This window comes from Muntiacus reevesi, chromosome 1, assembly GCF_963930625.1.
Source record: "Muntiacus reevesi chromosome 1, mMunRee1.1, whole genome shotgun sequence".
Taxonomy (NCBI): domain Eukaryota; kingdom Metazoa; phylum Chordata; class Mammalia; order Artiodactyla; family Cervidae; genus Muntiacus; species Muntiacus reevesi.
In genome coordinates, this window is record NC_089249.1 from 183,436,738 (window position 1) to 183,464,386 (window position 27,649).

Below are 27,649 nucleotides of genomic sequence, written 5' to 3' on the forward strand. Positions count from 1 at the left end.
TTTTTACCATAACATTTTTATTAAATATAAGGAAAATAGGCAATGACGTCTTCTAAGGTCTGAGGTTAATTCTTCACATGGTGCGAGGGTCACAGAGACACGACATCAATCGTCCATTAGCAGCAGAAGAGACACTTTAAGTTGCCCCGAGGGTACAAATCTCGTTTATAAGACAGCGGTGCTGGCCTCTTAAGAAAAGGCAAAAGAAAACCAAACAAAAAAAAGGTTTTGTGGTTTGGACTCCAGAGCAAACGTGGCCACAGACGCCGCAAGTCCCTCGCAGGGAGCAGCCTCCAGCAGCCTGACTTCCCGCACCGAGGGGCACAGGCCCGACGGCACGTCAGCCTGCCCACGGGGCGGGGCTGGGGGAGCAGAGGGCCAGAAGGGGCAGAGATGAAACCTCGGGACAGGCCTGCGGGGTGCAGATGTGCTGTGAGATTCTGGGGCCAGTGTCCCCGTCCATTCGTGGGACAGGGCTGGGGACGAGGAGCCTCAGTCCCGTTCTTGTTACGGCCCTACCCGTCACCCAGAGCCAAACAGAAGGCCTAAGACCCCTAAGGACCATCTCTGGGAGGTGGCTGTGTTTTTCCGTCCTGAAAGCAGACAATCGCACACCCTGAAGGTGCCAGAACCCAGGTCAGGAATGGAGATGAGCACTGGTCCTCTGACCTCGGGCTCACTGGGGAGGCAGAAACAGGCCCTTCTGGCCGCTCCGAGTCAGGCAGCCCCCAGCCGCCTCTCCTGCTCCTAAGTGTCACAGAGATCTGGGGTGCGTTTTTTTAAAAAAAAAGACACATGCAACTCAGAAGGGTGGGGGGGAATTGGAGGATCAAAATGAGTTCACCTCTGAATGTCTCAGACCTCCAGGCAGAGGGAGCGGAGAGAGGAGACAAAGCCACACGCTCTGAAGGAGACCCCTCCTCCCACCCGCCCGTGAGGACGCGAGGTGGGCGAGGGAACCGCCTCGGTGTGAGCCGACTGCTGCAGCACATCAGCCTTGCTGCTGGCAGGCTCCCCCCGAGGGCGTGGAGCCAGAATTTGCTTCAGAAAGGAAGCAGGGGCACCGAGGGTGCCGTATCCACGCGGCAGGCCCCAGGAGGCCAGCCCAGGGGTGGGGCGTCCCAGTCCTCTGTTGGGACACGCGCCCACCAAGCCCCTGGCAGAAACAGCAGGCGGCCAAGCCAGTCACTGGGGTCCGGGGAGCTACCTGCGGGCCCCGGCCCGGGGCAGCAGCACCGGGGCACAGGCGATGCCGGCAAAGGACTCGGGAAAGTGCAGGTCGCGCTCCCACTCGTCTGTCTCGGTGTTGTACACCTGCACGATGCCCGTCACGTTGTTGAGACGCCAGTTGTAGCCCCCGACAATGTAGATCTTCCTGTCCAGCAGGCAGCAGCCAGCCTCGGACTGGCCGGCCCGCATGGGGGTGACGCTGGTCCACTGGTCCGTCTCGGGCACATAGTACTCCACGGCCAGCACGTCGAAGCAGCGGTCCACGTGGTCCATGCGGCCGCCGAGGGCGTAGATGCGGCCGCCGGCACCCACCATGGCGTGGAGCACTCGGGGCTCACTCATGGGCGCCTTGAACTCCCACTGGTCGGCCTCGGGGTCGTAGCAGTGCAGGGCCTTCTTGTCCTCCACCGAGATGCCGTAGCCACCCGAGATGTACAGGCGGCCCCCTGCCGCGGCGCCCGCGTGGCCCCAGGTGCGGCGCTTGAGCGAGCAGGCGTAGCCCCACTCGTTGCGCCGCGGGCAGTACCGCTCCACCGAGGCCAGGCTGCCGGCCCGGTTGCGGCCGCCCGTGGCATACACCATGCCGCACAGCACGTTCAGCTGGAACTGGATGCGGCTCTCCTGCATGGCCTGCAGGCGCAGCCAGCGGTTGAGGTGGGGGTCGTAGCGGTAGCAGGCGTCCACGGCGCCCTCGCCACTGCGGTACTGCAGGTGCTGGCCCCCGGCCACATACACGAAGTTGTCCAGCACCGCCACGCACGTGTGGCTGCAGCCCACCTCCATCTCCGTCAGCTCACGGAAGTGGCGGGCGCCCGGCTCAGGCAGCTGGTACACCTTGCTGCTGACAGAACGGTCACTGTCGGTGTATGGGGTGCCGCCGAAGGCCACCAGCGAGGGCACATCTGAGCGCACGGCGGTGCGCGACGACTGCATCTCGTGCTGCCGGAAGGGGAGCACCTGGTAGTTGAAAGCCTCCAGCAGGTACTGGCGGCACAGCACGTCCTCCACCATTATGTCCAGCGTCTGCACGCTGTCCACCAGGTCCGAGGACCGCATGAGTGGGAAGCGGATGTGGCAAAGCACGTGGCTGGCACGCAGGCGCCGGGCTGGGTCGTGCTGCAGCCAGCGCACGGCCGCCCGGAACAGGTCAATCTCGGCACAGCTCTGCAGCCGGTTGCTCTGCAGGAAAAAGACCAGGCGCTCAAGCGGCAGGTGCAGGAAGTCCTCCTCCTCAGCTATCTGTAGGAAGTGCCGGAAGGTGAAGGTGTCCACTGATTCCTTGAGCGAGGCCAGGCTGAAGGTGGTGGCCATGTGCCCGATGTGCAGGCAGGTCTCAACGCTCATGGCGGCCTTGAGGAACTCCTCGCACAACTCCACCACAGGCAGCATCTGTAGGAACACGGCGGCGCCCAGCACGTCCTGCACACAGTCCAGGTCCAGGGTCACCTCGGCGCTGTAGGCGAAGTCGACGATGTGCCTCAGGCCGCGGGCTGACACGCCCTTCAGCTCAATGATGTCCTGGCTCGCCTCCCGCATGCCGCCCGTGAACATGGCCCTGAAGGTCAGAAACACAGCGTGGGGGCTCAGGCCAGCCAAGGGGCCTTGTGGCTGCCCGGAAAGGCCTGGCCCCCCACCCTCTGGACACAGCGGGCAGGGCATGACCAGTCAGGGGAAAGCAGGCCGGACGTTCATCAAAGACACACAGAAAGGAAAAGAAAGATTTTTAATTTGCACCCTAGCCATGTATCTTCCTACAAACAGCAGCTCCCCACGAGGGACCCTGCCCAGCCTAACCCAGAAGTCAGCAGTGCTGGGGCCCACGGGCTTAGAGGGTGAAGGCCAAGGGCTGCATGCTGTGGGCTGGGTGCAGTTCCGCAAGAGGAGACCAAATCTTGGGTTTGGCTTTGACTCTGATGACAGGACTTTCATTGGAAGGACTGATGCTGAAGCTGAAACTCCAATACTTTGGCCACCTGATGTAAAGAACTGACTCATTGGAAAAGACCCTGATGCTGGGAAAGATTGAAGGCGGGAGGAGAAGGGGACGACAGAGGATGAGATGGTTGGATGGCATCACTGACTCGATGCACCTGAGTTTGAACAAGCTCTGGGAGTTGGTGATGGACAGGGAACCCTGGCATGCTGCAGTCCATGGGGTTGCAAAGAGTCGGACACGACTGGGTGACTGAACTGAATGAAGACAAGTTCCTGTGCCCCACCTTAACACCCAGCTCTGGAAGACCTCACCTGTGGCAAGTTCAGGAGACAAAGCAGGACCCCCCAAGGGCACCATTCACCACAGCTCACAGACAGCCTGGCCCCCCACCGGGGCAGGTGGCTCTACCTTCCCCAGCCTGGGTCTTGGGTCACTGTCACAGGGGTTGGAGAGGGGTGAGGGTCCCCAGGAAGCTCTGCTAGGTTCCCTGCCATCTCCAGAGGCCTAGGTGGTCAGGGAAGCCCCCTGAGAATGACCTAAAGGAACACCAGTCCATTGTGAGTGCCCCCAGCAGCAAGTGACCCCGGCTCTGTCAGCCACGCCCTCCTGCTCCGAGAAGCAGTGTTCACATGAATGCTGGTGAGACACACGGGCCCTGGGTCCCAGCCCCCCAAGGCTCTGGAGGGTCCCCTACCAGGAAGAGGGGTAAGCACCTCAGTGCCTGCTCAGGGCTCCTGGCAAGTTCTAGAAGATGGAGAGTGGCAGGGTCCTTTCATGGGACAAGCTGGCACCTCATCAGAGTACAACTCCCATCAGCACACATCTGTGACAGCCACCTGAGGGGAGAACTTCAGACACCGCCTGGCGGAATTGCATCCCCTAGTCACCCACTGGGTGGGCCCAGCTCAGGCCCGGAGCAGGGATAGACGAGCTGGGGGCAGCTGGGGGCCACCGACCAACCACTGCCCAACCTTGGCAGCAGCGCTCCGCCAGCCCCCGGAACCCGCTTCTTCTTGTCCCCACGAGTCCCATCAGCCCATCGAAGGCAGAAATGATCACGGCGATGGGAGGGAGCGTTGCCTTTTAAGGCCTCTCCGACTGCAGTGCCAGCGCAGAGGAGCCTTTAAAGGGCATTTCTGGCTCGGCCGGCCCGCCCGTCCCCAAATCCAGAATAAAAATAGAAGCGGCGCCCCAGATGGCTTGGCTGCTCCAGCTCCCCAGAACGGCCTCTCTGAGCCCATGAGGCGGGCAGCCAGGGGGCGCACCAGGCAAGGCACCCCAGTTTCAAGGACCGTGAGGCCCAGGGTGGGCACCTGGGCTGGGACTCAGAGACAGCCAGCAAAGTGGGCTTTAGAACCACCCCCAGGCGGCACCCCAGCTCTCGCAATTGGCAGGAGGAAGCTGACCAGCTGGTCACTAAGGGAATGAGGGAGATTGTTCCAGAGCTGTGACAGCTTCCTATGGGTGAGAATGGTTGGATGGGACCCTCACTCTCCTGCCCAGCCCAGATCTTCAGGAAAGAGTCTTTGGGGCAGAGAGACCCGGACACCCAGCAAGGCCTCACTCATAACACGGCGTCTTGGATGGACCCCAGCACCCTCAAGGGCTGCCGACTAGGCGTACCTTCCACCCCCAGCCTGCACACAGGCTCGCAAGGGCAGGATTCATGCCTGCTGATCACCGCCAAAGTCCCAAGGCCCAGAAGAGCATTAGGCACAAGCAGGCATCAAAGAAAGACAGAATGAAACCCAGCGGCGCCCTGCCCCCTTCGCAGGGCAGAAGCTGCTAAGTGGGCTCCTACCTCTGCCCCCAGGCACGCTCGGCTTGTCTGCTCTATGTCCCCCAAGTTTGAATAAACAGCAAACCTGGAAAAACCTGCGGGCTTGCTGGACATTTGGCTTCTCTCTAAACCCAGAGATGAGCAAACCTCGGCCTCTTTCCCTCAAAGCCATCCTGGGCTGGACGCAGCTGGAGGCACAGCCCTGGGATCGTCCCTTGGACGGGCGGTGCCGCCCACTCCACCCCGGGGCCCGCGCGCACCTGAAGTAGTCGCTGCAGGCCGCCAGGACTACCTTGTGCGCGTGGAAGGTCTCTCGGTTGACGGTGAGCACGACGTCCAGGAGCTGGCCCTGGGCACGGAGCGCAGCGAGACCCTGCAGGAGGCTGGTGCTGTGGCCAGGGGCCGAGAAGGTGCACTTGAGGGCCCCGTTCTTGTCAGCCATGCTGTGGGGGGGCAGAGGTGGGCAGGCAGCTGAGAGGCCGGGGCGCCATCTGCTCTCCACCCAGGGACCCTGAGCAGGCTTGGCAGGAAGCGGCCCTGGGTGGAGGTGAAGTTGCCAGAGCCCGTCCCCGAAGCGGAAGCCGGACCTGGGTCCCAGCGGTGAGTGCCACCTGCCCGTGGGCTGGCCTTGGCAGCAGAGGCATACGCACAGACTCCACGTGTCGCCTACGAAACAGGCGAGGTTTCATGCAAGACCCACAGAGGCTCCCACACATCCTTTCCTTTCTGATTTAACTGAGGTGAGATTCATATATCATTCATCATTTTGCAGTGTACAATTCGGGGGCATAAAATCTACTCACAAAGTTATGCAACCATCACGTCTATCAGCAAGGCGAAAGGAGACCCATACCCATTGCCAGTCACCCCCCAACCCCCTCCCCCAGTCCCTAGTCCCACTAATCTGCTTCCTGGAGCCATTGGCCTGCTCGGACCAAGATCAAACTCGGGCCCCCTCCAGTGGGAGCATGGAGTTCCGATCACTGGACCAACTAGGGCGTCCCAACCTCATGGCCCCAGGGCTGTAGGAGGACACAGAAGGACTGAACCCGAGCCGAGGAAACAGCAGGTAGCATGGGATCTTCCTGTCACCCTGGGGCCAATATAAAGAAGTCATAAAACCAAGCATAACTGCCCTCAAGAAGATGGATTTACCTGTGGGGGCAGCTTGCTGGGGGCATGGGAGAAGGAAGACACATTCTGGCACATCCCATCAAAGTGAGGATGCACAAGGCAAAGGCTGTCTTATAATAAAAATAAAGTTTTGAAAAGGAGAGGGGTGGCCACAACCCAAATGCCCACCAGTGGATGAATGGATAAACGAAATGTGGTGTATGCATATAATGAAATACTACTCGGTCGTGACAAAGAATGAAGCTGACTCAGGCTACAACTGGGAAGAAACTTGAAGACCTCAGGCTAAGTGAAAGAAGCCAGACACAAAAGGTCGCATGCTGCATGATTCCATTTATATGAAATGTCCAGAAATCCACAGACAGAAAGCAGATCAGTGGTTGCCAGGGGCTGGGGGTGGAGGGTGTGGAGTGACTGCCCACCCAGGGTTCCCTTTGCGGTGATGAAAATGTTCTGGAACCAGAAAGACATGACGGTTGCACAACACTGTAAAAGCACTAAATGCCACTGAATTATACACTTTAAAATAGTGAATCTTATGTTACGTGAACTTCACCCCAAAAAACAGAACAAAACTCAAGGTCCTTGGAGCCTTCTCAGGCCCTATGTGAAACCAGCCAGGACCTTCAGGGCCTCACAGTACACGAGGTCCTCTGTGGCTCAGTCCCTATTGTTCCCACTCATTCCCCTTCACCTCCTACCTCCAAGCCACTGTCCCCTTTGCTATTTCATCTTGGAAAGCTTTTGCAGAAATGCATCAATAAATGAAGAGTTTATGGAGAAGGAAAAGGCAACCCACTCCAGTATCCCTGCCTGGGAAATCCCATGGACAGAGGAGCCTGGAGGGCTACTGTCCATGGAGTCTCAAAAGAGTCAGACACAATTTAGCAACTAAACAACAACAGTAAAGTAAAAAAATAAATAAGAGTTTAGGAGGCCCTAATGTATCACTTCATCCTCCGAATGCAACAGAAAGGGACAATGCCTGGACTTCCTGGCTAAGGCTTCCTGCTTGCAATGCAGAGGGCCCACGTTTGATCCCTGGTCAGGGAAGCAGAGCCTGCACGCCACAACTAAAAGCTGACGTGTCGTGTGCTGCAAGAAGATCAGAGATCCTGCGTGCCACAACTAAGATCTGGCACAGTCAAATAAATACATATGTATTTTTAAAATCTCCAGACTTACAAAAAAGAAAGAAAGGCACAATGCCTTTCAGCCTCCATGGAGTCAATAACCTTCCCAGGACTCTCCCAGGGCCCGCCCCCCCAAGCAAAGGCCAGCCTCCCCAGTCCTCTGCTCGCTCCCCATGGCTGGAACTTGCTTTCCCATTCCTGGGACGGACGCCTGCCCACAAATGAGGGCCAGGAATGTGGGCACTGGTCTTTCCAAGAATGCAGGAGGAGAAAGAAGGCTTCTCGGCTCCCACTGCCCACCAGCTCCCCAAACACGACCAGGGTCAAAGAGCAGATGACGAGCACACGGCACTCAGTTGCTGCCGACAGGAGGTCCCCGACTCGCATAGGCTGCCCACCTCAGTGGCCCTTCTAGAAGCCTTACGAAAGGAGGTGAACTAAACCAATGGGCGCTGCCCACAGACCTGCAAGGTGCTCAGGATTCCAAAGGTGTGGGGATGTGCCGGGGGGATGCCACCTGCATGAGTGGAAAGCCGTCCTGTCCCCAGAGGCAGGAACATATGTGACTCAGAGCACCTGCGCTGGTGATGCTAGGGGCCAGCGGTGCCGGGAACCAGACACCGGGTCTGTCTTGGAGGCTGGGTGTGCACACCGGGGGAGGAGGGAAGGATAGGGGCCCAGGAGGAGCCTCAGTCTCCAGCCTGGCTGAAGGGACTGGATGCCCTCCTCACACGCCCCCCTACCCTCCCCTGTGCCGCTGCATCCAGGCCACCCTTCATGGTTTCCAAGACCCCTGAGTGACCCCCGTTCTGAGGATCACGGATCCTCAGGATTCAGAGGACCTGAAACTGCACCCATCCCCTGGCCAGGACATCTCCAGGGACAGGGTCTCACCATGTCCTCTCGCCGACACTCCACAATGGGCCTCTGGACCATCGGAGCCAACACTGTGTCCCACAAGAGCCTCCAAGTATCCTTGAGGTGCTCGGGCCCATTCCGAGCTCCTCCGGGCTCTCTGTCAGCCCCACGGCCCCCTCCCTAGGGTGGGAGGACACAGTATGAATGAGACAGAGCAGCCAGCCCTCGCCAGGCACACGGTGAGGGAAACGGGGACCCAACATGGTCAAATTATGCAGAACTGGCCTGTCAGTGTCCCGTGGGAGGGAACAGGAGCTGGGAACAGAGAGGGCCAGAAAGTGGGGATGTCCCCAGCTTCTCCTCCTCCCAGCTCTGCCACCCCTGAGGTCAGACAGGGATGCCCAGCCTCTCCCTGGGAGCAGAGGGGCTTGGTAGCATCCTGGGTGCTGGCCCTATAGCCCAGCTTCCATCAAGGGCCATCCCTGTGCAGAGTCACCTTGCAGCCCGCAACGGGCCCCCTCCTGCCTGGGGCCAGGCACCCCCATCTTCCCTGCGCAGCACAGCGGCCTAGGATCAGGGACAGCTGGAGGGACGCTCCCTCCCGGGGCCCCGGGGTGGAGCAGAGGCCTACCTCAAACCAGGGATGGTATTAAGACGTAGACACAGACTCGGCTGGTCTGGGTAGCCCCAGAGACGGCAGAGCCGCTCTCCACAGATGCCAATGCCGCCTGCATCACCAGGACCTCCTAGAGTCATCCAAACCTGGAGCTTGGCCCTGAGCAGTGTCTGGGGGGCTGGGCCAGGACCCAAAGCCTGGGAGACTCGTCTCAGCCAGACTTGCTCTGAAAGCTGCCCAGGCTGCACCGCGGCATTCACCCCTCCAGGCTCTGGCACCTGGAGCGAGGCACGGAGGGCAGGACCCCGAGGCCGCCCTGCTATCTGCCAGCCACGTGACTCAGGCATGTTCCTCGGTCCTCTGAGCCTTGATTTTCTCAGCTTTCAAACAGAGCAGAGGAAGCAGATGTCACAGGGCTGCCACGAGGCTCCCGGGCCCCCATCACCTCCCAGGAAATGAGGGACTGCAGACTCCCTATTTTCCCCAGCTTCACTTTGGGCTGGCCAGGCCCAGTGGGGGGCTGCACCCTGCCACCACCCCTACAAGCCGCCCACCTGCCTTTGAACGGGGCCAAGTGCTTAGGAACTTGAAGCTTGGAACCACCCACAGAGCGCTGGCTCATGGCAGGTGCCAACCAAGCTGGCTGGCCTCTCCATGGACACCTTGCCTCACATATTTTTACAATTCCACTACCCAGCCTTTGCCATTTTGCTTTTAGCTGGCCTTAGTTTTTTTCTTCGAAGTTCCTCTGAGAGTGTGAGTCAAGGTGGGAGGATTTCCTGTGCTTCCACTGAGCCCTGGGCACTAGTACATCCATGCATGTTTTCACCACAAGAAAGATCTCACACCTGAGGTAACTTCATTCTGGGGTTGCTTGGTCCCTGAGTACATATTTACTATGGTCCTTCATATATAAAGAGCACCAAGAAATCAATACAAAGCCAGCAATGTCACAGAAAGATGTACAAAGTTGTGGGCTGATTGTTCATAGGAAAGGAAGCATATCTGGCTGGAGGAACCTAAGAGTCAACTTCACTTATGATAAGAAAAGTGTGCTTCCCAAAGGACTGGCTTCACCCCTCAGTCATCAGGCAGGCCATCTGGCAGCAGACACTCTTATCTATTCCCAAAGGGAGTTTGAAATGGGACAACACCCAGGAAGGCAGTTTGAGAGACCTAGCAAAATTCAAATGGCTCATCTTCTCAACCTAACAAGTCTGCTTCCAGGATTTTTCTGAGATACATTTACTCGTGCAAGTTGACAGATATGTGAGGACATTCACCAAATACCATTTCTGGGGGCTGGAGATGGGAAACAAACTAAACACCCTTTAAGAGGGTACAAAGGCCTGTCCTCCAGCTGAGCACGGAGGCCAGGCATACTCTGAGCATTAAAAAGCTCCTATAGGGCTTCCCTGGTGATTCAGAGGTAAAGAATCCGCCTGCCAATATAGAAGATGCAGGTTCGATCCCTGGGTCAGGAAGATCTCCTAGAGAAGGAAATGGCAACCCACTCCGGTATTCTTGCCTGGGAATTCCCATGGACAGAGAAGCCCAGAGGGCTACAGTCCATGGGGTTGCAGAGTTGGACACAACTGAGCAACTAAACAACAACAGTGTGGGATTTAGGACACCCCGGCCCAGAAAACCCCCACCGAGCCCAGAGCACTGCCGCTGACAGGGCGTGGAGCCTAGTTGCGCCAAGTGGGTAGGAAGCAGCCCCTTTCTGCGCATGCCTCACCCTCGCCAGGCCAGCCTCCCTGTGCCGCCAGCAAGGCGCCCGCATCTCAGGAGGCTGTTTTCCTCCTCCCGTCTCAGAAATGGGACAACTGTCTCTGAAGCCCTGACATCTACCCCCACACACACACACCTCGCGGCCTCTGGGGAGCTCGGGGAGGGGAAGAGGCAGCCAGCCTGGACAGACAGGCAGGCGAGTCTGGGCGGAGGTGGGCAGCCGGAGGAGGGAGGGCCGCAGCCCGGCCCGATGACTAAGGGAAGGCCCGTTACTCAGGCCGGCCCAGACAGGGGGCGGCGGCGAGGCGGGGCCACGGCCCCCAGGAAGGCGGCGGCGGCTGCAGGCCTTGAGCTGGTCCGAGCCTCCAGACAGCCACCCAAGCCACGGTCACCCGCGCTGAGTCATCGGAGCCAATGCGTCAGCAGCTGGGTCAGGGTGTCTCAGCAGGCCGCCCCGGCTGCACCCTCAGCCTGGATCTGGCCATGGAGGGCATGCCCCCTGTTGTCCCGACCCCAGCCCGCACGCTATGTCCCCCTGGCACTGTCATCGGGCGCCCTCGGGCATGTGCAGGCCCGCACGTGACACAGGGACAGGGCAGCTGCCCGCCTAAGTGTCCCTGCACAGGGGCTGACGGTTGGTGGGACTGGGTGGAGAAAAAGCCCGCCCAGGGACCCCGTGGCAGGATCCCCAAGGCCTCCTCAGCCGGCTGAGCCCACTGCCCGCGACGTCAACAGATCCTGGCTGGCACCCCCTGCATGGGCTCCTTCCTGCCCCCTTAGTTGTTCATGAGGTCAACACCCCAAAATACACCATGGGCTAGAGCCATTGCCTCAGAACCTGCTTTGAGGGGACCCAAGTCCAAGGCAGAACGGCCTAGTGAGGGGCGGCCGTGGGAGGTGCGGGGCCGTGTGAACAGTGACAGGCCCCTCGGGGTGGCGAGGAGCAGCGCTTGGCAGGGTGGGCGCTCCCCACCTCCTGCCCTCGCCCGCCTGCTGGGCCTGGTCTCCACGATCGGTTTCCCAAGCTCACAGGAGAGATCTGAAGCCCCGGAAAGTTCTTTTCATTGGAATGTCCAAAAAAAAAGAGAGAGAGAGAGAGAGAAGAGGCAAGAACAAGAAAGAATTTCACGGAAACATTTCTTTGGGGTTTTGTAAAATCCTTTCCCACCCCCACATGGAGCCCAAAACTCAGGCCAGAACAGAGTCTGACGGTATTGCCCCTTTAACATACTGTTCTGACATGCAAATTCCCTCACTTCCCCTCAAAACAGGAGAGCACTTCCACTTTCAAAGCCAATTTTGGTTTTATTGTCCATGTGGCTCGATGGAGCGCAGCAGCGCAGCACAGCTGGTTGGCTCCCGCCCCGGCCGATGCAGTACCCAGGCCACTCCGCCCGGGGTCCTGGGTACAGCAGCAGGAAGACGCTGCACTCAGGGGGACAAAGGGGGCCAGAGACCCCGAGAGAGAGTCAGAGACACAGACAGAGACAGAGACCAAAGAGGGAGTCAGAGATGCAAAGAGAAAGAGAGAGACCAGAGAGAGAGAGACACCCAGAGATGGGGGGACAGAGGCCCAGAGAGAGATAGAGACTCAGAGAGAGAGAGAGAGCCAGAGATGGGGAGACGGGGGCCGAGAGAGACCAGAGAGAGAGAGAGAGACCCAGAGAGAGAGAGAGAAACTCAGAGAGAGAGAGAGACCAGGGATGGGGGTCAGAGGCCCAGAGAGAGAGACCAGAGATGGGGGATAGAGGCCCAGAGAGAGAGAGCAGAGATGGGGGACAGAGGCCCAGAGAGAGAGAGCAGAGATGGGGGACAGAGGCCCAGAGAGAGAGAGCAGAGATGGGGGACAGAGGCCCAGAGAGAGAGAGCAGAGATGGGGGACAGAGGCCCAGAGAAGGGGACGGGGGCTGGGGCGGGCTGGGCTGTGCACGGAGACGCACCGGCCGCCCGCCTGCCACTCTCTGGCCTGTCTCCCTCCAGCACCCCGGCCTCCTGCCCAAGCACACTGGAAGTCTCTCCGGCTCGCCCCTCCCGCCCGACTCCTCACACTGCAGGCTCATTGGCAGAGCACACGCGGGACACAGCCCAGGAGGGCACTGTGGCAAGTGTCCTCTTCAAGGTGGTGAAACTGAGGCCCAGAGTGCCCCCCAACACGCACCCGCAGGCTGCTCCCACATCCTGCCCCTCTGCAGCTGCTGACTCGGCTGAGGCCACTGTGCTGACCCTTGCGGTCGCAGCTCCACAGATAAAAGGTGCATCTGAGCCAGGGTCCCACACGGCCCCCAAAGGCAGACACCCCCAAGCCGCTGTTGCTGTGGTTACCACAATATTTCACAGCTCTGGGTCCTGCACTCCCAGCCCAAAGGATGGAGTCACCATGTTTTGGCACCTGGCAGCAGCTCTAGACGCTCGGGCTGGCCTGCGGCCCCCATGCTAACGTCAGCACCCTCCCTCCTGGGACCACTCGCCCCAGGCCGGCTCCGCCCGCCTCACCCCCAGGCAGCCGCAGGCCCACAGTAAGGGGCAGCCTGCGGTCCTCTGGCAGAGCTGGAGCCCCAGGCTCTCTGGGCAGTGGACCAAGGAGCAGGGCTGCAGGGTGGACAAGTGGAGAACCCAGGAGCAGATGACGCTCCTGACAGCAGCATCCCAGCAGGCCGGGACGCCAGACCGCTGAGAGAGATGGTGGGGGGACAGAGATCCACGGAGAAAGAAAACCTGGCCAGGGCCCAAGACCCCATGTGCCCCTGAGCCTGGGCGCTCTCCACAGCATCAGCAGTTGTTTATTTCTCCCTCCTGGTCATCATGCTTGTTATTTCCTACATTTTCTGCTGTAGCTTCAATCAGGATGCCCAGTGCCAAGGCAGATCTGTACACCCTGCGGGAGGCCGGGTGGGCCAGCCTTCCCACCTGTTCTGCCTCCTCCAAGAGCCAGGCCATGGACACACCTGGAGCTCAGCCTGGGCGCATGGCACCTGCAGAGATGCTCGCCCTGAGCCCCGCGAAGCAGTGCCAGGTCACACCTGCCCACCTCGTCTTCCAAGCATCACCATTCAGGGCCACCCCTGCCACGTCTGTCCGTGGCTCCTCCCTGCCCACGCCTGCAGAACAGTGCTGAGGCAACAGCAAAGAGGCGCTGCTGGGGAGTGTGGGCAGCAGGCAACCAGGCAACCTGCGGGCAGCTGGGCCTGGTGACCCTTGAGGGCCCTCACGTGACAGCCGGGAAGGCTGGGGGTCGAGCCGGTGGCTGGGCAGGCAGACAGGTTCTAGAACCCACGTCCACCGCAAAAGAACCATCACGACTCCTCCCGAAGACCCAGACAGGTAAAAAGAGGCAAATTCCTAGAGGCTTGGAGCAGAGGTGGGGGGCCAGCCTCGCGAGACCCTGGTGAGGCGTCCCCAAGCCCACCCAAGGTCCGGCGCGCAGAGCCCGGCGCCAGATGGCCTCACTCGCTGCTGGCTCTGTTCCAGGCTGAGTGGAACCACGTGTCGGTGCCGTCATCCTACCCTTCCGTGACAGGGACACACTGCGTGGGTTCCTCCACTCCCCCAGAACTCACTGGGGGACGGCTGAGAACCCTGCAGGCATGGGTGCTCCCACCAGCAGAAGGCGACACTGACGTTCAAGTCCACCGCTTCCCCACCTAGACTCCCTGGGCTCTCCATGCTCTGCTCAGGGGCCACGGGGCGTCCAGGGCCCCCAGGCCCAGCTACGCCCCCTGCTTAGGCCCTCTGGCCTCACCCCAGTCTCTCAGGGGCGCCAAAGGGGGCCCAGGCTGCGTGGGGTCTGGCCCCTGCTGATGGACAAGAGGACCCTGTGGGCAACATGCCCCCAGTCCCAGACCTGCGCGACTTCAGCAACTCCTCAAGGCTAGGAAGGAGGACAGACGGCACACAGACCACCCCACCTTTCCTGACCAGCAGCAAGCGCCCGGCCTACAAGATGCCCCCACCCCTCCCCGTTCTGGCAGGGAAGCACCCACTCTATGCAGGACTGTGGGCTGGAGCGGTGCAGACCTGGCTCCCAGCTCAGCTCTTGGTGGGCAGCCTGGAGAGGGGCCCACCACGATGGCCACCACAGACAGGGACACTGGGGCACAGAGAGGCTCAGGCACCCACCCAAGGCCACACAGCACGTGAGAGGTCAGCGTCAGCCTCTGTGCAGCCCCAGGTGGATGGCCCCCGGTCATCTCCATGGTGCAGATCGGAGACCAAGGCTGGGAGAGCAGGGACCACTCAGCAGGGAGGCTGAGCCAGGAGGTGCATGGGAAGCTGGACACCAAGGAGGGCAGGACATGGCTCCTCAGGGCAGCCGGGGCCAAGTGTGGGCGAGCCTGTTAACTCCCCAGCTGTTATGAGGGGGAACCCCATTCTGCCAGGTCACCAGTAGGAAAGCCCCACCCAAGTCCGCACACCACTCTGACCCCCAACCCAGCTCTCTTTGTCTTGCCTGCCCATCACACCATTCAGTAAACCATCCATCTGTTTCCAGTCTGTCTGTCTCCTCCAGGCTGAGTCAGGAGTCTCAACGGGCAGGGCAGGGTGGGCTTGGTCTCCTGAGGTGTTCCAGCACCTGGCGCCATGCCCAGCATGTGTTCAGAGCTCGGTCATGCCTGTTGATTAGATGGCCGGATGGCTGAGGGCGTGGATGGATGATAGATAATGAGGGACGTGGCAGGTTAACTAGATGAATGAACAGATGGAGGGATGGTTGGATGGATGGATGAGCGGATGGAAGGGTGGGTGGGTGGAAGGCTGGCTAGGTGGAGAGATGGATGGACGGACAGATGATGCCTGGGTAAGGGGGCAGTAGACGGCTGCTAGGTGGCAGCGGTGGCGGGACCTGACTCCCATCTCTGCCTGTCGCATATACCTGCTGTTATCCCCTCCACTCAACCTCCTGGTCCAACTCCTGGGACTGCGTATGTTATCCTTGACTGGGCTCAGCCAGGAAGACCTCAACAGGCTTCTCTCTGGGATGTCTTACCTCCACACTGCTCATGCTATTCCCTGAGCAAACAGCCAGCTCCGTCCATCCCCTTCACCATTCCTCCCCACGCTGCACTCTCCAGCCCACCAGCTCTGCCACGCTCCTCCAGCATCTACCCTTCCAAGCCTTCTCAAAGTAGAAGGTCTCCCCAAGGCCTTCCTTGCCCTCGTGGCCTGGGCAGGGCTCTCTACAGCCTCCATGACCCCTCAAAGCTCTGCCAGGGCCCCCATGCTAGGGGCGGAAAGGTGGCTAAATAAGCAGATCTCGGGCTGAAGCTTTGCTTGTTTTGTTCCCACCCATTGACAAGAGGCTGGTCCCAGCAAGTCCCCACCCCCACACACACATTATCCCTGCTGCATTGGGCCTGGAGATGTGGCCACATGGATGAGCACAACCCCTTCACTCCAAATCAGGCAAGCAGGCACAAGACTGCCTGGCCCCAGAACACTGCTGGGAAATCCCATGAGATTCCAGCATTGACAATTGCAGCATCTCAGGGCCCAGCCCAGCTGCCTCCCCTGGCAGGGCAGGTGTTGAGGTTCTGAAAGGGACGGTTCTGCCAAATGGCATAAGCTCATGCCCAGTGATATCAGGCCATATACAGGCAGACAAAGACACCGGTCTGGCTCAGCAAGGATCTTCTAATAGCAGCATAAAGTTAGGCAACAAAAGGGGCCAATCATGAACATCTTCATTTGGCGGGGAAGAGTGCCAATATCCCTTCCTTCCTCTAATAAGGGACCCCTGTTTTCCTCCTTCACTCTCAGTCCCAGTGGTAAGGATAAGGAGACCCACCCCTGGGCTGAAAAGGGAGACTCACAAGCCAGCCTGGCCAACCAGAGCCTCCCAGACCCCAGCCTGGTCCCAGGAGAGGGGGTATGACCCACCTGACCCAAGCAGAGCCTGCCCGGGACTTCTGCTGCAGCCACCAGGAAGCTGGTCTGCCCCCGGGGTTGCCAGGATGCTGGGAAGCAAGATGAGGTCGCCTTGCCCAAGCAGGAAGGAAGTCAGAGAGCTGAGAGACGGGAGACAGATTGCAGGGGGATCATCTGAGCCCTGCATTTAATGTACCTAAAACTGGAATTCTCCCTGAACTTACTGTTTATGTGAACGATGAGCTTTTAATTTTTAACTGAAGGCAGCGAGCTGAGTGTTTGGCTCCTGGAACCAACGGGGGCCTTCGATGTCAGAAGTTTCAAAGCCGGGGCTCGAACTCCAGACGAGCCTCTGGAAAAGCCACTGTGGAGTCGACACTTCTCCAGCTACCACCACTCCCTATCGCGCACACAGCCTTCCTGCCCTGGGGGTGGAGGCGAGGATGCCTGGGGATCTGCCGGCCAGTGAGTGGTGGCCAGACAGACGGCCTGAGCCCCGCCTGCCTGGAAGGACACAGCCAAGGTCAGCAAGCTCCCCGTGCCCCCTACTGTGAAAGTTCAGCAACTCTAAATGCTAAAATGCTGAAAGCATGCCTAAGGCTGGAGCTGCGGGGCAGCCCAATGCCATCAGCCTCAGCAGGGAAAACACCACTCAGAGTTTCTGCAAGTGACTCACGTGGAGCATAAACATTTGTGTGTTCCCAGCCTCCCTGCCTTACGGGCACAGGGGCTGCCATTACCCCTGGCATGACAGCAGCGGGGAGAAAAGAGACCACGAGAAGCCCTCCGGGACCAGACTCCACCACGGCAAGCACACAGTGACGGCTTTTAACAACAGTCCTGGAAGTTTTTCGAGTGGAGTCTGCCTCAGTCTACAGTGGGCCCCCCCATATGCCTGCTGCTTCGTGGGCACTTTGTCACCACCCCTCAAAACCCCCATTAGGGAGAATGCCCCACTCTCAGCTCCAGTCGTGGGAGATTCCAGGTGACCGTGTCTGCCCGCTCCCGCTTCCTCCAGCAGACTGTTTCAAATTCTAACATCCCTTTGAGAGGCAAGCTCTCCGGATATCCAGCCCAGCCCAGCCCCGCCTCGCTCAGATCCCGTCTGTCTTTGACCCCTGTGGAATTTCGCAGTTGTGGTGAAAGAAAACGTCTTCGGTGCTAGATCCTCGGGTGACCCCCCCTCGAGGCCTTTAAAAGCCCAGGGGTCCACCCCTCAAGATTTCCTCCAGGCCGAGTGTGTTCAATTCCGGAAGCCGCTTCCCTCACAGGAAAGGTCTGTGATTCCCCCCAGGTGCCGGTTACTTCCTCCCGAATCACAATATTTTCAGCGTGCAGCGAGGTGGTCCACGGGAAGAGCTCAACGGCTGGGCTGCTCGGCGAGGGGTCTGAAATCACCCTGGATGCGCCCCAAAACCCACTCCACAGAGGAATGTTAGGGAAATGCTCTCCTGGCCATGGGAGGAAGAGCTGTGAGCGTCCTGAGCAGCCCTCTCTGGAGGGAGACAGGGAGGGCGGGGGAGGAGGAAGGGACTGGAGACTCGGGGTTAACAAGTGTTAAGAGCCGTCTGCACAGCTGTGGAGCGGCTACCACAGGCGGAGGAGGAGGAGGGCCCCAGCCCCCCACTTCCCCCTGCAGGCAGCTGGACACGGAGAGCGGCGGGACATTTTCTCGTCTTCAGCGCAGCACTGTGAGGCTGGCCGTGAACTCACGAAGCGCACGCACAAGGGTGCTGCCCGCTGGCGGCTCCCTAATGGAGGCGGATTCCCTGACCACACGCCCCTGAGTTCCTGTTTCTTTCCCGGAACCACGGCATCACCGACCCAATGCCATGAGTCTGAGAAAACTTCGGGGGATAGTGAAGGACAGGGAAGCCCGGCTTGCTGCAGTCCATGGGGTCGCAGAGTCGGACACGACTGAGCACCTGAACAACATTCCTGCATTAACGCAAATCAGGAGAAGCAGGGCGACCCTGGCTCAGCCGGCCAAGGAGGGCTGTTCCAGAAACCTTCAGTCAGGCCAGCTCCTCTGGCAAATCCATCCCAGACTGGGGAGAATACCTGCTACGTTGTATCAGCCTCCACCGTGAAGCCCTGCCCTCAGGGAGCGCACATCCCAGGGGACACGGATCCTTGAGAACACAGAATGGACCAGGAGCATGGGTCAGAGGACAGAGGTGGACAGAGTGGCCAGGCCCCAAGGAGGCAACCTTGGAGCTGCGCAAAGCTCTGGGACAGGTCACACCAGCCAAAGAAGGGTGAGGTCAAAGGCCAGGGCGGCGCCAGTGTGCTGCTGGAGACGCAAGCTCTGGAAGCCTGGGGGGCAGTGGCAGGGGCCAAGGGGCTCACGTGGAGAAGCGGACTTTGTTCTGACGTTGTTCTGGGAGTTAGGATGCCCCTGGCAGCTGTCAGGCAAGGGAGCAGCCCAGTCTGATGCCTGCCTTGGGAGGGCACCACCAGCAGGAGTCGGGGGAAGGCAAGCAGGAGGGCAACAGTCAGGGGCGGCTCAGGGCAGGATGAGGAGAAGGTGGAAGGAAGGGCCGGAACTAGATGTGGCTCAAAGGTGGAAACGTCACCATGTGCCAATAGATTAAAGGAAGAAAGAGCAAATCAGTGTGTGCGTGCTGAGTGCTCTTGAGGAGGAGGTCAGAGTGGAGGTGGGAACCGAACTGGAAAGAACCAGGTCCTGGTTGTTGGGAGAGCAGAGGCCCTTGAGCAAGGAGAGGCGTAAGGACTTTCCAGCAGAGAGGGGGGACCTTGAGCCCTCCAGGCCAGATGTCTGTCTCTGCTCCCGGCCTCCTCTGGTTGCTCTCAGACAGCAGAGACTCTCAAGCTGAGTGGGGCCTCCGCCTCCTGCCTGAGGGGTACCCCTCAGCATTCACTCTCTGGTCCATGGCAGAAGCCTGAGAACTGGTGGGCCCCACCTGGCTGCCACCATGGGTCAGCATGTCACACAAGTTCCACCTGAATCTTCCCCAAACCCATTCACAACTCACCATCCCCATGGCCTCCCACCTTGGCCCAAACTCATTCATCTCCCGCCAGAAGGATCCTTCCAAAACATGAATCTGACCCAGGCGCCCCCTCACCCAAACCCTACGCCCACCCCTCTGTCTCCCCCTCCTCTTTCTCACCCTCTCCAGTTCCTCTCTGCCCTCAGGATCCCTAAAAAGCCAGGCTCCTCCACCTTTAGAATCTACACACACCACTAGCCTGTACGTAGGAAACAGTCCACCTCTGGAACCTCCCTTCTCCCAAGCTGAAGGCCCTAACCTTGAGCTTCTGGTCAACCTCATTTGCAAGGGGGTTCCCAGAACCTTCTGGAGAAGACAGGGGTCTCAGTCTCCAACTCGGCCTCAGGATCATTTATGGCAACCTTGGGGAAATGATGGCCCACGAGCTCCACGTGCTGGGGTGTAAGCAACCCACACGAGCCCACCCCCTCTGTCCAGGGGCACCATATGCCCAACACCACACAAAGCAGTGGGGACACAGGAGCCAGGTGACGACTGCCGTCGGAACAAAAAGGTGTCAGGTGAGTGCTGAGTGCTGTCCACAAGAGAAAGGAACTGGGCGTGCCGGGAAGCTGCCCTCCCCGCTCCCTTCTCCAGGGCCTTCAACCCCAAGTCTGAAACATGCCCAAAGAGCACAGGGTGGGAGTGCAGAGAAGCCCCGCTTTAAAGTGGGAGGGGGAGACAGGAACAAACCTCTGACCTGGCCTCACTGAGCTCTCCCATGAGGATCAGTAATAAAAAATAACCAGTTAAGGAAAGTGGGCTGACATACTGAGCCCGCTCCCTAGAGACGGCAGAATGATAGCGGAGGCTAACAAAAGCTTCCTATCCCATAAGCATGGCCGACAACAAGAAGGCTGTCCCCTGGGGGTTGCAGCTACTGGCTGGAAGCGGTCCAGCTGTGAGATAATCAGGCTGCACAATTCGGGGTGAAGTGTGCAGTGTTCAGAGCTATTTCACATCGTGAGCTCAAGGGACCCTGCTGGCCAGAAAGTGAAGAAAGGGGCGCCTCACTCCCAGACGCCGAGCTGAGCTGCGTGGCCTGGCCCTGAGCACCTCCAGCTCCGCGTTCCCTCCCTCACCCCAGACTCATCTGCCCCCAACCTCGTACTCTGCCAAGACCCACCAGGTCAGGCTCCACACTCTTTCCAGGGGCCAGGTTCACGTGGTGCCATCTGCACTCAGGCTGCTGCAGGAGCAGCTCAGACTTGGCGTGCTCCGCTCTCCCATTGGCCCTGCTATGTGGCCACCAAGTAAAACTACCAGTGTCCTTCAAATTGCTCGAGCCAACTGCCAAAGGCTGAAAATTCCTATGTTGAGACCTATTCTCTAACGTGATGGTATCAGAAGAAAGGGCCTTTGGGGGTTGATTAAGTCACGAGTACGGGGCCCTCATGAATGGGATTAGTGCCCTTATAAAGTGACCCCAGAGAGCGGCATAGAGCCTTCTACTATGTGAGGACACAGCAAGGAAACTGTCTATGAACCAGGAAGTGGCTTCTCCAGACACCAAATCTGTCGGCACCTTGATCTTGGACTTCTCGGCCTCCAGAACTTTGAGAAATAAATCTCTGCTATTTATAAGCCACCTAGTCTACGACATTCTGTGTGGCAGCCTAGACTAAGAGACCAGCTTTCTCTTCCCAACCTGCCACACCAGCTCATTAAAAACAACCAAGCAAACGCCCCAGGGCCCCTCTGTGGCCGCGTGGGCAGTGGACGGAACGCCAGCTGCATGAGGACTGCAGGCCGGCACTGGCCTTCCACGCTGACACACACGTGTGCGATGTGCTGGGTGCCCTCGGAACACTTCCCAGATGAAGGCTCCAACACCCAGCGGGTTACAGACATGCCCAAGGCACGCAATAAGCATGTGGGTCTCATGAGGTGCCTGATGCTGCCACATCGCCCAGAACTCCTAGGAGCCCCTGTCTCTGAAGGGTCAGACTCCTGCCTCTCCCTCTCAGCTGAACAGATGGCGAGGTCAAAGGAACAAGAACTTTCTCAGAAGGCCAAATCATCCTCCAGTCTTTCACACAGGGTTTAGGGGGCCTGGACTCCTCCAGAGCCTTGGGGATGTGTGGCAAAGATCTAGGGTGCAGCCAGAGAGGGCTGGTGAAGGAAGTTTAAACAAGCAAAAGCCACCAAGCCAGGAGCAGAAGCCGCAGCTGAACTGTGCCAAACCCACTCACGCGGTATCCAAGGTATGACTTCCCAGGGAAACACCTGTGGCTGGAGCAGCCCTCAACCAGACACTTCTGCCTCGTCCCCCAGAAATGGTGTGAATCAGTGAGACTGGGCCCCATCCAGACACCTGTAGGAAAGATGGGCTAAGGAAAGAGGAATGCCAAAGGCCCAGCATCTGAAGAGCCTCTGTGGCGAGAAGGCTCCTCCTGAACGAGCCGGCCGGGTACCTCACAGCAATGGAATTTTAGTTGCAGAGGTTCAACTCCCAGGAGAGTTCCCCCTCCTTCTCGCAATACCCCACAAACCTCCTTTCTTGCTAGGAGTCTAGACCCCTGTCACAGGCCTGAGGTGGAGCTGGGAGGGGGGCTGCTACAGAACAAGGACCTTTGGTGCTAGGATCCCACCTCACCTCAGCAAGCCCCCAGCTAAGGCAGCCATGCTTTGTCCATCTTGGAGGCTCAGCTTGGGCACTAACAACCATCTCTACTAGGCAATGGGTTTTTTGTTGATCCCTCGAGATAGGAAGGAAAGAGAATAAGCTTTTCTCTTTCTTTTTCCTCCCCACTGGTTACAGAAAAGTGAACTTGGAACAAACAAGTTATGTAATGCTGGGGGTGTTGTTAGGTGGGGGGGGGGAACACCATCACTCCTAAGGACAGTTCTCCGAGTTGTGGGACTGTTGGAAGCGCTAAGGGGAAGACAGGAACCGCCCCCACACCTGGCCAAATGACAAAACCCTTCATGGGACAACACGGCAGATGCAGGCACCACCTGGAAGGTTGGGAAACCAACCATCCTCACAGACAGGGCCAGCCTCCCCCGAGTCCTTGGCAGCCCCACAAGTCTCCCCAAGATGACAAGGGACGGACGTGACCACCTAGAAGGGACTTCCAACCGGCCAGACTGCAAGTCCTAGAGAGCTTTTCCACACTCCATTCATTCATCCATTCCTCCCTCCCCATCCCTCCCTCCCAACCATATTTTTTTGAACATTCCCTTCCTCTGGGCTGCCCATGCTCCAGGCATACAAGACCAAGAGTGCACGAGACAGCCATGTTCTCCACCCTCAGGGCGTCTCCACTAGCACACCAAGCAGTGTCAGGCGGTGAGTGCGCGTTCCAGGACACACAGCAGCCAGAGGACCCAGGATTCCACTCCTGGGACACGCCCTCAACGATCCGCTCTCGGGACACGCCCTCAGCGATCCCGCTCCCGGGACACGCCCTCAGCGATCCCCCTCAGTGATCCCACTCCCAGGACACGCCCTCAGCGATCCCCCTCAGTGATCCCACTCCCGGGACGCCCTCAGCGATCCCGCTCCCGGACACGCCCCCAGCGATCACGCCCCCAGCGATCACGCCCCCAGTGATCCCGCTCCCGGACACGCCCCCAGCGATCACGCCCCCAGCGATCCCGCTCCCGGACACGCCCCCAGTGATCCCGCTCCCGGACACGCCCTCACAGAAGGGGACACAGGTGCTCGGACAGAGACCTGTGCGTGCCTGTGCGCAGTAGCATTATCCAAACCAGCCGAAAGGTGGGACCAACCTAAACGTCCTTCAGCTGGTAACTGGATAAACAAAATGTGGCATGTCCACACAATGGAATGTTATGCAGCCATAAAAAGAAATGAAGGACTTATACATATGACCTTGTGAATGAACTGTGAAAACATTCTATGCAGTCAAAGACACGGAAGGTCACATATGGTATTGTTCTATTTATAAAACAGGGAACTTTATAGAGACAGAAAGTAGATGAGTAGGCATCAGGGGCTGGGGGAGGGGGGAAGGGGTGACTGCTAATGGGAAAAAGCTGTCCTTTTCGGCTGATGGAGATGTTCTGGAACTAGACAGAGGTGATGTTTGCACAACACTGTGAACATGCTGGATACCACTGAACGGTACACTTTAAATTGGTGAGTTTCATGTTACATAAATTTTACCCCAAAAAGCCAACACAACAAGGTGACCAGAAAAAGTGTTCCTGGGGCTAGTTGAGCTCAGGGCGTCAGGCAGGTGCCTCTAAGAGGCCACAATCTTAGAATGGAAGGATGAAGACGAATGAGGTATAGGCAGGTCATGTACTGGTATGGTTGGTTTGGAATAAATGAAGAAACGAATAAATGACCAACCTACAAGGGCCTCTACACCTCAGAAGGATCCTTGGGAGAATCTTGTGTGCTACAATCTCTCTCCAATTCTGATCTCCTTTCTGTATGCTCCATCTCACCATATGAGGGATTCTCACCCTTCTCCCACACGAGCATCTAAGGGATGAGACCCTCCCCATATCAGCTGCTCAAGACAACAGACTTTTCATTGGGATGGAGGATAGGAGGCAAATGAACATCTCAGAGATGAGGGAAATATCTTTTAATAAAATGCCTCCAGGGGACTTCCCTGGTGGTTCAGGGGCTAAGACTCTGCCTTCCAACACAGGGGGTGTGGGTTCAGTCCCTGGGCAGGGAACGAAGATCCCACATGCCACAGAGCAACTAAGCCATAAGATTCCTTTACATCCAAAATTAAATAAATAAATGTTTTAAAAAAGAAAATGCCTCTAGGACTTCCCTGGTGGTCCAGTGGCTATGACACTCACTCCCCATGCAGAAGGCCCGGTTTGACCAAAAGATCCTGTGGCCACAATGAAAGGTCGATGATTCCACGTGCTGCAACTATGACCCAGTGCAGCCAAACAAATAAGTATTTAAAAAAAAAAAAAAGAAGAAAGGAAGAAAATGCCTCTGTTTAGAAAAAATATCTTAGATATGAAACTAGAAACAAGATCCATAATGAAGAATGAGATAAAGGAGACCTCCTCAAGATAATAAACTTTTGCCCCATGAGAGATACCATTAAAAAAACAAAAAGACAAGCTACAGGCTGGGAGACAATAGTTGCAAATAGTATATCTGATAAAGGACTTGTTTCCAGAACACAAAAAGAAGTCAAGTAAAGAAGACAAACCAAGTAAAAAATGAACAAAAGATTGGAAAAGACACTTTACCAAAGACTTGAGTGGCCACTGAGACCATGAAAAGATGTCCAACATCATGAGTTAATAAGGGTATGCAAATAAAATCCAAAATTAGATACCAACATACACTTAGAATGGCTATAATTAAAGACTGGCTACATCAGGTGTTGGGGAGCAACTGAAACTCTTGCACATTGCTGGTAGGAACAGAGTTAGGGTGCAGCCACTCTGGAAAACACCTTGGCAGTTCCTTAGATTAAACCTATAAGAGCTTGCTTTGGTAACACGTGTACTAAAATTGAAACAGTATTGAAATTAACATGGCCCCTGAACAAAGACTACACTCAAATTTGTGAAGCATTCCATATTTTTTAATCTAATCTCAAAAATAGGAAACAAAAGTACAAAGACATGATGAACTATTTTTTACATTTTTCTGGGATACGAAGGCCCTGCTTGTTAAGAACCTCAATTGTTAAGGTGAAGGGCTACACCACAATGGGCTTCATTGATTTCCTTTGCTGCTTTTCCTCTGTTTTATTACAACTCCTATTTGTTCATCACTCTAGTATTTGTGGAAAGATGTTTTCTATTTTGCCACACCATGATAATAATAGTCCTAGTCTGACTGGTTGGTTTATAAGTTTAAGAACAAATAAATAAAAGACCCATTTTACCTTGAAAAAAACAAGGAAAAATACTTAAACCTGTACCTACCATAGGACCCAGACATTCCACTCCTAGAAGATGAAAATGTATGTCCACACAGGGACTTTCCTGGTGGTCCACGGGCTAAGACTCCACTCAAGGCAAGGAGCCTGGCTTCCATCCCTGGTCAGGGAACTATATCCCACGTGTCACAACTAAAATATCCCATATACTGCAACTAAGACCCAGCATAGTCAAATAAATAAAAATAAATGTTTCTAAGAAATTTAAAAAAGAATGTATATGTCCACACAAAGATGCATACCCAGATGTTCACAACAACTTTATTTGCAATTGTCAAAATAGAAACCACTCAAATGTTCATCAGCCCGTAAATGAACAATTTATGTCCATCAATACAATGGAATACTAGGAAGCAGTGAAAAAGGATGAATTTCTGATACTTGTGACAACACATATGAAACTTCAAAAATATTCTGCTAGGGGACAGAAGCCAGACACAAGAAGTCATATGTTACATGATTCCATTCATATAAAATTTCTAAAAAGACAAAACTACAGAGAGTGACAGCAGATCAGAGTGTACCTGGGGCCAGGGTTGGGAGAAGGATTGACTGCAAGGGGCTTGAAGGAATTAATTGTGGTGATGGACACGTTCTGAAAACTTGGATTGTGTTAATGGGTACATAATTCTATACATTTATTAAAACTCAAAGAGCTGTTCAGGTAAAATGAGTGAATTGTACAGCATGCAACTAATTATACCTTGCTCTTGCCCCGGGTTATCCCTACTCAGGGCCCAAAGCAAGCACTAGGGTTCAGTGTTACCTCTTATCAGTCCATTACATGCCACCTCCTGCTGGTCACCAAGTCCTATCCACTCGACCCCCCGGAATGTCTTCCCAAATCTACTGAATTCTCCCTGCTCCCCACGACAGGCCTCTAAAGCCGAACTCAAGCACCCAGGTCTCCACAACGAGGACTGACTCTGTCACACACCAGTATTGACCACTTTATCGTTTATCACGTTGGCTGAAATTATTTGCTCTCATAAGCTCACAAGTGAGAAAAAGGTCAAATTACTTGCTCTGCCAGCCAATGGTAGCAGGCTGTCCTGGTGGGCTTGGATGAAGAGATCTAGACCATGCTGGCCTTGGGCAATGGGAAGACAGAGGAAGGTCTTGCATTGTAACACAGGTGTTCTTTCCCTCTGAGAACCCAAAACAATGCATTTAAACACCTTCAGTTGCTACGCCAATTCTGGGGTTCAAACAACCATTCTTAGGACTTGGCCAAAGATAAAGGGGGCCTCTCTCAGACCAAAAGGGGTGAATTCTTCCACCATGATCTGAGGGCAAGATCTTGCTTCAAGTTCTTTGGCCTAGGGAGTGGGAATTTGCACCCCAAGAGAATTAGAGGGAGGAGCCCCAAGATGGACCCTCCTCATGTATTTTTTTTTTTAATCTTCAGCCTTTTAAACCATCCTCAGGCCTCCCAAGACCCACTAAAGCCCCTTAGGATCTCCAGAATCCCCAGACCCCTCCCTGCCCATCAGAACTCACTGGGACCACCAGCTTCCACTTTCAAATTCTCCCAGGTCCCTTGGGTCTCTTTCAGGCCCTCAGGTTCATTTGAGCCTCCCACTCCCAACCTTCCACAGTCCTCACACCCCCAAATCCCCTCAGCACATTCTCAGGATCACCCTTAGAAACCTCAGGGTCCTTCAGCACCCTCCAGGAAGCCCTGGGCCTCAGCCCTCCAAGCTCCCCCAGTCCCCTCTTCAGAGTCCCCAGGACAGCCTCAACAACTGCAAGATTGCCTACGGCCCCTACTCAGGACCTCCCTGCCTCCCAGACCTCTTGGCATCCTCAGTTACTCATGGCCATATCACAATCAGGAACCCCTGGGATTCCCTTCAGATCTCCATGTCCCTCAAAGCCCTCTCTGGTCCCTAAGGACACATGCAGACGCCTGGAGGTTCCGGGGCCCCCAAGCCGCCATTAAATGCCCCATGAATAGCCCTCAGTCCCCCCAGTACTCCATGGCCACCTAAAGCCCGCAGCCCCCATAAAGATCCTCGAGCAGGTTCAAGCCATCCCGAACCCCTCAGGACCCCCAGGACTCCTCACAGGCCACTCTTGCCCTGAGGCAGGTGCAGATCCACCCTGCGGGCTGGGTCTCACCTGCTCGGGCGCTCGGGGCCCGGACCGGCGCCGAAGCCGCCGCCACCAACGCCACCGCTACCGCCGGACTCCGCCATCTTCCCGCCGCCACCGCGCGTGCTAGTGACGGGAACCGCGCGCGCCGGCTCGGGAGACCAAATCGCGGGGGGTGGGGCGGGGCCTGCTCTGCAGAAGGGCGGGGCCCTAGGCCGGGGGCGGGGCCGGGTCTGAGAAGGGAGCGGGTCCTGGCCCGGGAGGGGGCGGGGTCTGAGAATGGGCGGGGGAGGGAAAGGGCAAGAACCGGTACTGCTCTGGAACAGGAGGGGCGGGGCCTAGGGAAAGGGGCGGAGTCTGG

General features: G+C 57.1%; 1 protein-coding gene and 1 pseudogene across 2 annotated transcripts; one reads left to right on the forward strand and one right to left on the reverse strand.

Annotated features, from left to right (window-relative positions):
• KLHL26 (kelch like family member 26) lies at positions 1-27,443 on the reverse strand. Of its 2 annotated transcripts, XM_065917396.1 has the most exons (3): positions 27,316-27,443; positions 5,207-5,389; positions 1-2,785 (listed from the first exon to the last, which is right to left on the reverse strand). In XM_065917396.1, exons 1-3 carry the CDS (start codon positions 27,390-27,392, stop codon positions 1,204-1,206), a joined length of 1,842 nt encoding a protein of 613 aa, XP_065773468.1. In that variant the 5' UTR covers positions 27,393-27,443; the 3' UTR covers positions 1-1,203. The 2 variants fall into 2 exon arrangements, with proteins under 2 accessions (XP_065773468.1, XP_065773469.1); XM_065917397.1 differs by lacking the exon at positions 5,207-5,389 and having other exon boundaries at positions 27,316-27,416.
• On the forward strand, positions 24,736-24,835 carry LOC136156793 (U6 spliceosomal RNA; annotated as a pseudogene).
• Positions 27,444-27,649: the final 206 nt, after the last annotated feature.